The sequence below is a fragment of the Sus scrofa genome, chromosome 13, assembly GCF_054392235.1.
Source record: "Sus scrofa isolate SSC_HxYL_T2T_F1_AM1 chromosome 13, Sscrofa_HxYL_maternal_Yorkshire_Landrace_v2.0, whole genome shotgun sequence".
Taxonomy (NCBI): domain Eukaryota; kingdom Metazoa; phylum Chordata; class Mammalia; order Artiodactyla; family Suidae; genus Sus; species Sus scrofa.
In genome coordinates, this window is record NC_139395.1 from 153,401,142 (window position 1) to 153,416,591 (window position 15,450).

Below are 15,450 nucleotides of genomic sequence, written 5' to 3' on the forward strand. Positions count from 1 at the left end.
AACCATGAGGTTGTGGGTTTGATCCCTGGCCTCGCTCAGTGGGTTAAAGGATCTGGTGTTGCCGTGAGGAGCTCTGGTGTAGGTCACAGATGTGGCTTGGATGCCTCGTTGCTGTGGCTCTGGTGTAGGCCAGCAGCTACAGCTCCGATTAGATCCGTAGCCTGGGAACCTCCATATGCCGAGGGTGCAGCCCTAGAAAAAAACAAAAGACAAAAAGACAAAAAAAAAAAAAAGAATGTTCAACTTGATATGATACCTGTAAAATGAGTTTCTCAAATGACACAAACTCAAAAAAACGTCCTGAGTTCCACTTTTCTTTCAAACTTGTAATTATGACTTGGAAAAAAGAGTTTACCCATAGCAAATGCATTCAGATACATAAACCCATGCTTTTCTATGAGAGCAATGCTGCCCCCTAGGAAATGTACCTGAGGAGTTGCTCGTCCCAGGGATTTGCAAATTGCTAGCAGCATTTAATGGGAGGGGAATTTAGGAATGCTAAATGTCTAGCAATACAAGGATCAGTCTGGCAAATAAAGAACTCTTCCACATTCTACAAAACTTTTGAAAGGCCAGTGGGATATTCATGCACTTCTAAGACTTATCAATCTAAAGTCAAACTAATTTTTATAAACTAAAAGTATTCTTTTGTACCATTTAAAATCTCTGAAATTTACAAGGATCCAATTATCATGTAAAACTGAAAGAACACTTTACCTTTTTTGAAACTTTACAAAGATTTTTTTATTTGTTTTTGAAAACACAGTGATATCAGTGCTGCTCATTGTGTTTGTCAGTAATCAGCAGCTCAACACTTATCTGTGTATTCAATTCTATGAATATATGTGTATATGCCTTTCCAGTTCTTATTGTAACAAGTTAAATAAAATAAAAATTATTGACATATGAGCTGAATGTTGTCTTGCTTCTCTTAACCCCATATTTATTCACTAAAAGTAACTGCACTATAAACAATTATATGCCAACAAGTTTGACAATGTAGAAGGAATGGACCTTCTTGATTCAAAACTGAATCAAGAAGAAATAGATAATTTGAACAGATCAATCACTAGCAGTGAAATAGAATCTGTTACCAAAAAAAAAAAAAAAAAAAAAAAAAAAAAATCCTACAAACAAAAGGCCAGGACCAGATGTCTTCACAGGTGAATTCTACTGAACATACCAACATACAAATCATCTATCAATTTTACCAAACATACAGAATTTATTACAATCCTTCTCAAACTCCTCCAAAAGACTAAAGAAAAGGGAACAAAGACATTCTATGAAACCACCATCACCCTGATAATAAAACCATACAATGATACCACCAAAAAAAGAAAGTTACAGGCCAATATCTATAGATGCAGAAATCCTCAACAAAATAGTAGCAAACCAAATACAAAAATACATAAAAGAGATCATTCACCACAACCAAGTGGGATTCATCCCAAATTCATAAGGATGGTTCAATATAATCAATAATATATACCACATCATCAAAAGAAAAGACACAAATTACATCACACCTCAATAGATGCAGAAAAAGCATTTGATAAAATTCAACATCCATTCATGGTAAAAACTCTTATGAAAGTGGATATAGAGGGAACATATCTCAACACAATAAAACTATTTATGACAAACATACAACCAATATAATACTTGGCAGTGAAAAGCTGAAAGCCTTCCTGATAAAATCTGGAACAAGACAAGGATAACCATGCTCACCACTTCTATTCAACATAGTATGGGAAGTCTGAGCCACAGCAATCAGACATGGAAAAGAAATAAAAGGTATCCAAATTGAAAAGGAAGAGGTAACAATGTCACTATACACAGATGATATGATACTATATATAGAAAACCCCATTAGAAAAACTATTAGAACTGATAAATAAATTCAGCAAAGTAGCAGGATACAAGATTAACCTAAAGAAGTTGATTGCATTTCTTTACAATGAAATATAAGAGAGGGAATGTAAAAAAAAAAAATCCCTTTAAAAAATCACATTCAAAAAAATTAAAATCCTTAGGAATAAACCTGACCAAGGAGGTGAAAGACTTGTATGTTGAGAACTACAAAACATTAATAAAGGAAACCGAAGATGATTCAAAGAAATGGAAAGATATCTCATGCTCTTAGATTGGGAGAATTAATATTGTTAAAATGGCCATATTAACCAAAGCATTCTAGAGATTTAATTCCATCCCCATCAAATTGCTTGTGACATTCTTCACAGAATTACAAAAAAATCCTAAAATATATATGGAATCATAAAAGACCCAGAATTGCCAAAGCAATCCTGAGGGGGAAAAACAACAACAACAACAACAACAACAAAACAAAGCAGGAGGCATAACTTTCCCAGACTTCAGATAATATTACAAAGCAACAGTAATTAAAGGTGTGGTATTGGTACAAAAACGGACATATGGATCAGTGGACACAATAAAGAGCCTAGAAGTAAACCTAGACAGCCACAGTCAATTAATCTTTGACAAAGGAGATAAGAATATACAATGGAAAAAAGACAGTCTCTTCAGCAAATGGTGCTGGGAAAATAGGAAAATCCAATCAAAAATGGGCAGAAGACCTAAAGAGACATTTCTCCAAAGAACAGACGGCCAACAGGCCCATGAAAAGATGTTCAGCATCGCATCTAATTATTAGAGAAATGCAAATCAAAACTACCATGAAGCGTCACCTCACACTGGTCAGAGTGGCCATCACTAAAAAGTCTACAAATAAATGCTGGAGAGGGTGTGGAGAAAAGGGAATCTTCTTCACTATCGGTAGAAATTTAAGTTGGTACAGCCACTATGGAAAACAGTATTGAGGTTCCTCAAAAAACTAAAAATAGAGTTGCCGTATGATCCAGCAATTCCACCCTTTTGGGCATATATCCAGACAAAACTATAATTCAGGGAGTTCCCAATGTGCCTTAGCAGTAACGAACTCAACTAGCATCCATGAAGATGCAGGTTCTGGCCTCACTCAATGGGTTAAGGAGCCAGCGTTGCTGTGAGCTGCGATGTAGGTCACAGACATAGCCTGGATGTGGCATTGCTGTGGCTACGGCCAAGGCCAGCAGCTGTAGTTTCAATTCGACCCCTAATCTGGGAACTTCTATATGCCACAGATGCAGCCCTAAAAAGCAAAAAACAAAAACTATAATTCAAAAAGATACAGGCACCCCTATATTCATAGCAGCACTATTCACAATAGCCGAGACATGGAAACAACCTAAATGTCCACTCACAGATGAATGGATAAAGAAGATGTGGTACATATATACAATGGAATATTATGCATCAATCAGAAAGAACGAAATAATGTTGTTTGCAGCAACATGGAATGGATGGATTTATAAATTATCATACTAAGTAAAATAAGCCAGAAAGAGAAAGACAAATACCATATGACATCATTTATATGTGAAATCTAAAATATGAAACAAATGAACAAACAGAAACAGACTCAGAGACATAGAACAGACTTCTGGTTGCCAAAGCAGAAGGAAGGTTGGGGAAGATGGATTGGGAGTTTGAGGTTAGCAGGTGCAAATACTATAGACAGAGTGGATAAACAACAAGGTCCTACTATATAGCATAGGGAACTATATCAACACCCGGTGATAAACCATAATGGAAAAGAATATAAAAAAGAATGTATACATATTTATGACTGAATCACTTTGCTGTATACTAGAAACTAACACAAAATGGTAAATCAACTCTATGTCAATAAATAAATAAATAAAATTACTTTCCATTTAAAAAAAGGTAAGTGAAAATATATGGCACTTTATGTCTTCTGGGCATACCTGAACATTTACAAAGTAAAATATATATTACTGTAAATTATTTTTATTTTGTCTAAATATTACATTAATTATTTTCAAACATGTTACATGCCTAGATGATACTAAGCTATGAAATTCATCTTAGTAGAGTAAAGGGGATTTAAATATGTTATAAAAGAGGGTGTTGGAGTTCCCATTGTGGCTCAGTGGTTAACAAATCTGACTAGGAACCATGAGGTTGTGTGTTCAATCCCCGGCCTCACTCAGTGGGTTAAGGATCTAGAGTTGCCATGAGCTGTGGTGTAGGTTGCAGACGCGGCTCAGATCCTGTGTTGCTGTGGCTGTGGTGTAGGCTGGCAGCTATAGCTCCGATTAGACCCTTAGCCTGGGAAACTCCATATGCTGCAGGAGCGGCCTTAAAAAAAGACAAAAAAAAAAAAAAAAAAAAAAGAGGGTATTGAGTCTGCTAAGGTTGAGATATGGGATGATTGCAGTACCAGTATAAAAGGGTTGATTTCCTCTTAAGAGCAAGCTTACAGTTGGACTAAAATATATCAGGAAAAGAAATTGGCTATTAAAAAAAAAAATCCCAAGTGGTTACTACTAGTATAACAAGATTGCTGCTGATTTTTTCATATCACTTTTTAATCTAAGATAGTGCTATATTCTTTTATTATTTCGATAGTTTGTTGACTCTCTTTGATCTTCTATGAAGATAATCACATTGTCTACAAATGAGGATCATTTTATTTCCTGTCTTCCAATTCTTATATTTCATTTATTTTATTTATTTTATTGCATTTGCTAGAGGCTTCAGTACAACACTGAATAGAAATCATATTAATACTCCTTGTCCTTTTCCTGACTTTAAAGAAGTGCTTCTAGAGGATTTATTAGTATAACATTGGTAGTAGTTTGAGGTTTTTTTGTAATTAACTTTCTAAAAGTTAAGAAAATTCCCTTATTTCCAGTAAAATACCTTCAGTAAAAGTTTTAAAATTAATAAACAATGACTTTAGTTCAAATACAAATTTGGCATAATGATATTATAGCTTTATTCCTATAATCTGTTAATGTTGTAAATTATATTTATATCATTCCAGATATATGAACATTTCTCACATTTCTGTGATGAACTTTATTTGGTAATGATTTAGCTTGTTTTAAGTACACTGGTTATTCAATTTGTTAATATCTTGTGTAGTAATTTTATATCCATGTTCATTTTTTAAAAAATTTTATTGAAGGATAGTTTAGAGTTGTGTTAATTTCTGTTATACAGCAAAGATACTCAGTTATATGTATTTTTGTATACTTTTTATTATGGTTTATTACAAGGTATTGAATATATTCCTCTGACCTATACATCAGGACCTTGTTTTTATCCATTCTATATATACTAATTTCATCTGCTAATCCCAAACTTCCAATCCTTCCTCCTCTACCCCTTTTCCCATTGGCAACCACAAGTCTGTTCTCTTTATCTATGAATCTGTTTCTGTTCTCCAGATATGTTCATTCATATCTTTTTTTTTCCTTTCTTTTTACAGCTGCATCTGTGGCATATGGAAGATCCTGGGCCAGGGGTAGAATCGGATCTTCAGCTGTGGCCTATGCCACAGCCATGGCAACATTAGATCTGAGCCACATCTGCAACCTATGCCATGGCTTACAGCTGGATCCTTAATCCACTGAGCCAGGCCAGGGACTGAACCCCATCCTTACAGAGGCAATGCCAGGTCTTTAACCTGCAGAGCCATGATGGGAGCTCCTGTATCATATTTTAGATGCTACATATAAGTGATATCAAATGGTATTTCTCTTTCTGTCTTACTTTGCTTAGTTGCACTCATGTCACTAAGTGGAATTGGTCTATAATGCTTTTCTGTCTTGTCCTTGTTCAGTTTTGATATTTAGATTATCCTATAATTATAAAAAGAATTGAGTTGCTTCTTCTACTTTTCTATTTTCTCGAACAGTTTGCAGAAGATAAGAATTACTTGTAAACTGCAATATTTGGAATGGATGGGCAATGAACTTCTACAGCACAGGGAACTATATGTGATTGGATCACTTTAGTATAAAACAGAAATTGAAGAAACACTATAAATCAACTATAATTTTAAAAAGGAATTATTTTTCCCTTGAAGAGTCGTTAAAATTCATCTTAAAATTATCTTCAGTTTTCTAGCATCTTGAGGATGTAGAGATAGGGTAAAGGAGGAAGAAACGTTGTTATTGGTTTCTTCAGACTTTCCATTTCTTTTTGAGTCAGATTTGGTAAATTATACTTTTTTTTCTAAAACGCCATCCATTTTTATTTACTGACATAAAATTTTTGTAAAGTTTTCATAATTAAAAAAATATTATAAGTTAACCACTTTTTCATTCCTAGTATTTTTGTGCTGTTTTCTTTCTTTCTTTCCTTCTTTTTTTTTTTCATTAGCCCTGGTTAAAGGTTGGTCTTCTTTATCAGTTTTCCAAGAAATAACTTTTAGCTTTGTTGATCCTCTAATTTTTTTGTTATCTATTACACTAATTTTATTAATTTTGTTTTGTTTTTTACTTTTTAGGGCCACATCCATGGCATATGGAAGTTCTAAGGTCGAATTGGAACCAGCCTATGCCACGCCACAGCAACTCAGGATCTGACCTACACCACAGCTCACGGCAATGCTGGAGCCCCAACCCAATGAGCGAGGCTAGGAATCAAACCATCATCCTCATGGATACTAGTTGGGTTCGTTTCCGCTGCGCCACAACAGGAACTCCACACTAATTTCAATTCTAATCTATACCACTTTCTTTCACTGTTTTAAGATGTTATTGTTCTCCTAATTTCTCAAGGTGACACTTTCACTCATTTCTCTTCTTTTTTTTTTTGCCTTTTTTTTAAAGGGCTGTACCAGCGGCATATGGAGATTCCCAGGCTAGGGGTCCATGTGGCCTATGCCACAGCCACAGCAACATCAGAATCCAAGTCATGTCTGCAATCTACACCACAGCTCACAGCAACACCAGATCCTTAACATACTGAGGAGGCCAGGGATTGAACCCGCAACCTCAAGGTCCCTAGTTGGATTCGTTTTGTTGCACTAGGATGGGAACTCTCACTCATTTAATTATTTTCAATTTTTTTAAAAAAAAGAATATTTTGAGGCTGTAAATCTCCCTATAAGTAGCAATTTGTCTATACCCCAAAACTGCTGAGATATTTTTGATATTGCATAATTATAAATATTTTCTAATTTCACTGTAATTTCCCTTTAACATGTAAGTCACTAGGTATGTGCTCTGAAGTTTCTAAGTGTGCATTTTCAACTTTTTTCTTATTTATATTCTCACTGTATTGTCATATGATATGATCAATAAAATATGAATTCTTCTAAATGTGTTATTTCTTTGTCCTAGTTGAAAGTAACTTCTGTAAATGTCACATATATAAGTCTCAAAAGTTTTTCAGACTGTGATAGTCTACATATTTATTATTAGAACAGGCATGTTAATTGTGTTCTTCAAAGATTTTATAACTTTAATAAATTTTGTCTGCTTGATTACGGAGGCATTAATCTACCAGTATGATAGACTTTTCAATTTTTCCTACTTCTGTCAATTTTTGTGTTACGTATACACACACACATATGTAACTACATATTTTAATATATTTTACATCCATTGCAAAGGTATATTTTATGGGCAGACAAATTCATAGCTGTTTATCCTCCTGGTAAATTGAACCCTTATCATTATTTGGCCATTCAAGAAATCAGATGCTACAATTTCACCTCTCAAGTTAGGAATAGCAACACTAAAGACATAAATAACTGGAAGTTCAAAAGCCCTTTCCTGGTCCTTAATTAACTCACAGTTTTACACTAACTCTCTACAACCTATCATTGGCTCCTTCCTTATTCAGTTATGTTATTTGGCTAGAACAAGTCAGTCTTTCCTAGCTATTTACCTTATCATTATTAATTAACACAGGGATGTTAGTTTTAAACATACAGAAAGTACTATTCTCCCCCAGAAAGTATCAACCTACATGTCCATTAAAAATAATTTACTCAGGAGTTCCCAACATGGCGCAGCAGGAATGAATTCGACTAGGAACCATGAGGTTGTAGGTTCGATTCCTGACCTCGTTCAGTTGGTTAAGGATCCGGTGTTGCCATAAGCTGTGGTGTAGGTTGCAGATACAGCTCGGATCATATGGTGCTAAGGCTGTGGTGTAGGCCGGCAACTGCAGCTCTGATTATACCCCTAGCCTGGGAACCTCCATATGCTGTGAATGAAGCCCTAAAAAGCCAAAAAAAAAAAAAAAATTAAGAAAATAAAATAAAATTTCAAAAGAAGAGTTTACTGAGCATCTGCTATATATCAGGAACTGTGCCAGGTGCTAGAATTTGATGATAAGCAAAAATAAACAAGATCACTGTTCTTCTGGATCTTATACTTTAGAAGTGAGAAAATCATAAAAATATAAATTTATAAATGATAATTGATATAAAGAATATATAGTTCTGAAGATCTACAACAATAGGATTTGACCTTGTCAGAAAGGCTTTCTTGGTAAAGTAAACCTTGAACTGTAATCTAAAGGAAAACAAGTTAACTACATAAAAAGAAGAAAATGTTTCTGGATGAAGGGACAGTACATGAAGAGCCTCTGAGTCAGGTGAAAGTATTGAGTATGGTGACAAAGAGAAGACAAATGTTGCTAGAACAGAAAGAGCAAGAGTATTACGTTAAAAATATTTTGTTTCTATCCTTAAAAGATATTATACGCTATTGAAAAGTTTAAAGTAGGAGAGACAAATTATATTTGAATTATGAAAGTATGGATGCAATGTACTTAGTGGATAAAAAATGAGTTTGAGTAGATAAGGGGTGAACCTGATAGGAAATCATTGCATAGTTAAAGTAATAAATAACGGTTAGGTTTCACTAGTGTGATAGTGGTAGAGTTGTAGAGAAGTAGATCAATCTGAGAATAAGGAGGTAAAATAAACAAGATGGCGAAGGATTGACTGTACTATAAAGAGGGAGAGGAAGTCAATCCTAGAATAAAATCAGGCTCCTGCTTTGCATAGCTAGGTAAATTCTGACTTTCGTTAGGCACACAGTTAGCCAAAGATTATAAATTTATTTTTGATAAAGTGAATTTGAAATGCCATTGAATATGAGATGATATTGGACTTATGTCTCTGGAGCTCAGAGGTTTAGGTCAGAGATACAAATTTATAAGTTATCTGTACATAAGAATTGACTGCAGAAAAATATGGAGGAAAGCATATGGAATAAGAAAAAAGGACCTAGAATTAAGCCTTGAAGAACTCCAGCTCTAGAGACTGTGTGAAATATTATAAACCAGAAAAGAAGAGACAGAAAAGCATCTAGAAAGACGAGAAAAACCAGAAAGGCATTCTGTCACAGAGGCGAAAGAAAATGAATAATTCAATAAGAAGGTAATGGTTAAGACTGTCAGATGAATAAAAGAAGTCTTTCTCTTGATCCAAATTTTAAAGCATGATCAGTATGGATCCACTGTGAATTCTACTTTTCCGATTACTCATGCTTATGTATACTTACTTAAAGTATTCATCATAAGGCCATTGTCATAATATTTATTTCGACTGGCATCAATCTCAGGAGTCCTGCACTGTGGCATGGCAGACATGGTAGGATGTTCCGAGATGTAATTCCCTGGATCAGGAGAGGATCTGCACTCTTCGGCTTCTGAATCACTGGAACTATCCTCACTACTTGAAGATGATGAACTTTTGGAATCCGATGAACTATCGCAACTACTCATCTGGTCCATTAGACTAGCTTCTGCCTTCAGTTCTGAAAATAAAATAGAAGTCAATAGGTTAAATCAATAACATTAACTGTAAGTATTAAATAAATATAATAAAATTTGAATGTGTTAGTTTCTAATAAACCGTTGATGAGGAATAAATAAGACTAAACATATATTTACATTTAAAAAGCTTCTTTCCTACTCAAAATGAAAAGGAAAATCCCTCTTTCTACTCTCTCCTCAAATTCCTTTAATACTACTCCCCAGGAATAATCACTCCTAACACTTTCTTGTGACCGTATATGTTTTCAAATTCTGCTTGGAAACTGGCATTTTAGATTTTGACACCCAATTCATCTATTATTGGAGCTCAAGTGTGCTCTTTGTTACCACCCAACCAAGATTTTTTTAAAATGGCAGCTTTTCTAGCAAAAGTTGCATCTCTGGACTCAAACCTTTCTTTCCCAGCTCTTCTCTGGTAGTACTTCTTTCTCCTTGTCCAATTTATGGACAACATACACACATAGTCCACAGACTTCCCCACCAAAATAAAAGAAAAAATCTCCTTTACCATCAAGCCAAGCCACATTCAATGTTGGGATTGTGAAAAGTATAAGACATAGGCAATATCTAAATTTGAACACTACATTTACTTATACCTTTATACTTAAATACACACGTAATTCAAATAAAATATAAAAGAGAATGTGAACATTTTAAATTGTAAAAATTAAAATCTATATTGATAGAAACCATCCTCTAATTCTTTTCATTCCTCAATACATGTAATGCAACACTACATACACAGACGAATTTTATCAGCTTTATTGAAGTATAATTGGCAAAAATTTTTCATATACTGAATGTATATAACTTAGCGTTTTGATGTACATATACACTGTAAAATGATTACCATAATCAAGTTACTTAACACATAACCTCACATTAGTTACCATTGTGTGTGTGTGTGTGTGTGTGTGTGTGTGTGTGTGTGTGTGTTTTGGTGGGAACATGTGTCCAAGTTAGCCTGATGTTGCTGGATACACCTTTGAATATGGGGGAAGAATGAACCTATCTGAAATGCCTTCTGTAGGTAACTTGGGGGTCGAGACATGTTGGGCCTGAACTGCCATCTTCTGGGAGGGAGAGATTATAAGATGCCCTGACCATACTGTTCCCCTAGTCCTTCCTGGGGTCCCTAACCAGATTACCTTCCTCTTTCAAACTTTAAGGGTTCTCCCTTGGTTGTCTCTGTGTTATTTCCAAGGTTTATAGTTTCATGTAGTTGGGAGAAGCATAAATAGATAAGTCTATGCCATCTTGTCCCACAATACATTTTAAGAGGTTGAATTTATACAGAGTATTTTATCTACCAAAACAAAGCAAAAGTAAAAATTTCATAAATTGAACCTAGATAATTTCCAAGTATTTGCACACTTCTAAAAAACCCATGGTTCAAAGAAGAAATCAAAAAGATTTTAGAAAATACTTCTAAAGGAATGAAAATGAAAAACACAATTTATCCAAATCTGTGGAATACAACTAAAGTAGAAAAAAATAATGTATTGGGGAAATAAAAAAAGTACAGTCTGAAGAGAAATTTAAAAACTTAAGTGATTATATTGGGGAAAAGAGAAGATCTCAATTAAATGAGCTAAGCTGTACCTTAAGAAGATAGAGAAGGAAGAGCAAATTAAAACTTAAGTAGAAGGAAAAAAAACAGTAAAAGCCAAAAACAAGACAACAGAAAAAATAGTGAAAATAAATGAAACCAAAAGCTGATTGTCTGAAATAAATACTGTTTATAAAACTCAACCAGGTTCATCAGGAAAAAAAGATACTAGACATAAATTATTAATATCAGAAGTGAAAGAGGTGACAACACTATAGATCCTACAACATTAAATGAATAGGAAAGAACACTGTGAACTACTTTATGACCATAAACGCAACAAATTAGATGAAATGGATCAATTCTTTGAAAGCACAAACTAACTCAAGTTAGCTCAAGAACAAACAGAAAACCTAGATACCCCTAAATAATCTTAAAAAAACTGAGTTGCAGTTACAGCACTCCCATATCCCACACATAAATCTCCAGTCACAAATGACTTCACTAGTGAATTCTATCAGTCATTTAAGGAAGAAATTATACCAGTTTGATACAAATTCTTCTGCATAATTAAAGAAGAAAAAACACTTCCCAACTCATTCCTTAGGGCCAGAATTACTTATATAAAACACAATAAAGACATTACCAAAAAAAGCAAACAAATTAATATTCTTATAAACAAAGATGCAAAAATTTTAAACAAAATTTTAGTAACTCTAATTTAATCATATATAATAGCAGTTTTCAACCAGGTATGAATTTGTCATCCAGGGAGAAATCTGGCCATGTCTGGAGACATCTTTGGTTACCACAGCTGGCGGCAAGTGGTGAAGGCAGAGATATTGGTAAACATCATACAACACACAAAGACAACCCAGGGCAAAAAATCATCCAACTCCAAATTCCAATGTTGCTGAGGCTGAGAAATGTTAATATATTGAAAGGACAATACATCATGACTAAGTGGGGTTTTCCAAGGATAACAAACTTTCAAAAATCGATCAATATAATGCACCATATTAAAAACTAAAAAATAAAAGCCATCTCAAAATAGCAGAAATTTCAACAGTGATTCTTCATAAAAACTCTCAGCAAAATATAAATAGAATTTAACCTGATAAAGGACATCTTGGAGGAGTTCCCAATGTGGTACAGCAGAAATGAATCCAACTAGTATCCAGGAGGATGTGGGTTTGATCCCTGGCCTTGCTCAGTGGCTCGGACCCCGTGTTGCTTATTTGCTATTCTGAAAATAAATTCATTTGTATCCTTTTATTCCACATATAAGTGATATCACATGACATATGGCTGTGGTGTAGGCTGCCAGCTATAGCTCTGATTTGACCCCTAACCTAGGAACTTTCATATGTGACAGGTGCAGCCCTAAAAAGACAAAAAAAAAAAAAAAGACTATATAAAGAATTCCTAAAACTCTAATAAGAAAATAAATAATTCATTGTTTAAATGGGCAAAAGATTTGAATAGACATTGTGCCTGAAGAAAATATTGTGATGGCAAATAAGGACATGAAAAGATATTTAACATCATTAGTCATTAGGGAAATACAAATTGAAACCACAATGAAATACCACCCTATACACCTTATTAAAACTGCTCCAAGCACTGACAAAGATATAGAGGAACTAGATCTCTCATATACTCTGGTAGGGATGTAAAATAGTACAACAGTTGGATAACAGTTTGGCAGTTGCAAAAAAAGTTAAATATACATGCACCATATCATCCAGCTATTTCACTTTTACGTATTTACTAAAGAAAGAAGAAAATATTTGTTTTTTCAAAGACTTGTATGTGATGTTCATAGCAACTTTATTTGTAAAAGCCCCAAACTGGAAACAACCCAAAGGTCTGCCTCTGGGTTGAGCAGATAAACAAATAGTTGTATATCCTTAAAGTAAATTACTACTTGGCAATAAAAAGGAATGAACTACTGATACATGCTTCAATAATGAATGAGTCTTCCTGTTCTGCAAATAAATAGATTTGTATCCTTTTATTCCACATATAAGATGTTTTTATTTTTCTGTGTTACTTAATTCATTTCATATGACAATCTCTAGGTCCATCCATGCTGCTGCAAATGGCATTATTTCATTCTTTTTATGGCTAAGTAATATTCCATTCTGTACATATGTACCATATCTTCTTTATCCTCTACTCTGTCAACAGACATTTAGGTTGCTTCCATGTCTTGGCTATTTTTGAATTACAGTTTTCTCTGGAAAGATGCCCAGGAGTGGGATTGCTTGATCATACAGTGGTTCTATCTTTAATTTTTTCAGGAATCTCCATATACTGCTTTTCATAATGGTTGTAACAATTTACATTTCCGCCAACAGATAATGGCCATTCTGACTGGTGTAAAGTGACACCTCATCATAGTTTTGATTTGTATTTCTAATAATTAGCGACGCTGAGCATCTTTTCATATTTTTTGGCCATCTGTATGTATTCTTTAGAGAAATGTTTATTTAGATCTTCTGCACATTTTTTGATTGGGTTGTTTTTTTGATATTGACCTAAATGAGCAGTTCATATATTTTGGAGATTAATCCCTTGACAGTTACTTCATTGACAAATATTTTCTCCCATTCTGTGGGTTGTCTTTTAATTTTGTTTCCTTTGCTGTGCTAAAAATTTTTAAGTTTAATTAGCTCCCATTTGTTTATTTTTGCTTTTATTTTCATTACTGTAGGGGGTGAATCAAAGATACTGCTGTGGTTTATGTCAGAGTATTCTGCCTATGTTCTTTTCTAAGAGTTTTATAGTATCCAGTCCTATCTTTAGGTCTTTGATCCACTTTGATAACCCAAGGCAATCTACAGATTCAATGTAATCCCTATCAAATTTCCAATGCATTCTTCATGGAACTAGAACAAAATTTTTAAAATTTATATGGAAACACAAAAGACCCAAAATAGCCAAAGTAATATTGAAAAAGAAAAATGCAACTGGAGGAATCAGGCTCCCTGACCTTAGACTATAGTACAAAGCTACAATAATTAAAATTATATGGTACTAACATAAAAACAGAAATAAAGATCAGTGGAACAGAATAGAAAGCCCAGAAATAAACCCACACATCTATGGTCAACTAATCTACAACAAAAGAGGCAATGCAAGAATATACAATGGAGAAAACTGAAAGTCTCTTCAATAAGTGGTGCCAGGAAAAATGGATAGCTACATGAAAAAGAATGAAATTAGAACACTCTCTAACACCATACACAAAAATAAACTCAAAATGGAGTAAGAACATTCTGAATAGCATTGAGAACTTTCTCTAGATACTCATGTTGCAACAGAACAAAGGGTGGGGGAAAAAATGTAATTGTAATGTATACATGTAAGGATAACCTGACCCCCTTGATGTACAGTGGGAAAATAAAAAAAGTATAAAAAAAAAGAACATTCTCATACATGATTTACTGTCAAAGAACCAAAATTACAAAAATGTTTAGAATTTATAATGTAAGTGCTACTCATTTACTGGATGCAGTTAAAGTAATACCCAGGAAGTTATTTATACTCTTAAATGCATGCAAAAGATAAATTCAATATACATGAAATAAGTATCCAGTTATAAAAACCATAGAACAAACTCAAAGCAAGTCAAAGAAGGAAATAATTTTTTAAAGAGCATATTAATGAAAGAGTAAACAAAGGAAAAAGAAAATAATAAAAATTAGGTGTTCCCTTCATGGCTCAGCAGTTAACAAACCTGACTAGGATCCATAAGGATGCAGATTCGATCCCTGGCCTTGCTCAGTGGGTTAAGGATCCGGCATTGCCATGAGCTATCATGGAGGCTGCAGATGAAAATCCAATCCTGCACTGCTGTGGCATAAGCTGGCAGCTGTAGCTCCAATTTGACCCTTGACCTGGGAACTTCCATATGCCATGGGTGCCCCCCACAAAAGAAAGAAAGAAAGAAAGAAAGAAAGAAAGAAAGAAAGAAAGAAAGAAAGAAAGAAAGAAAGAAAGAGGGAAGGAAGGAAGGAAGGAAGGAAAGAAAGAAAGAAAGAAAGAAAGAAAGAAAGAAAGAAAGAAAGAAAGAAAGAAAGATTAAAATAATAGCTAATATGTGAATACTTCCTAGTGCCAGGAATTGCCTTAGGTACTTTATATGTATTTATTGAATTTAATCCTCTCAATAACCCTAACTATTAACTCTATTTTACAAATGTGAGGAAACATACACAAAAAGAATT

General features: G+C 34.0%; 1 protein-coding gene across 1 annotated transcript in view; it reads right to left on the reverse strand.

Annotated features, from left to right (window-relative positions):
- EAF2 (ELL associated factor 2) overlaps window positions 1-15,450 on the reverse strand; it is a 42,821-nt gene that overhangs the window by 3,253 nt on the left and 24,118 nt on the right. Inside the window, 1 exon segment of the mRNA NM_001445009.1 lies at window positions 9,396-9,650. Coding sequence (NP_001431938.1) covers window positions 9,396-9,650 — 255 coding nt within the window.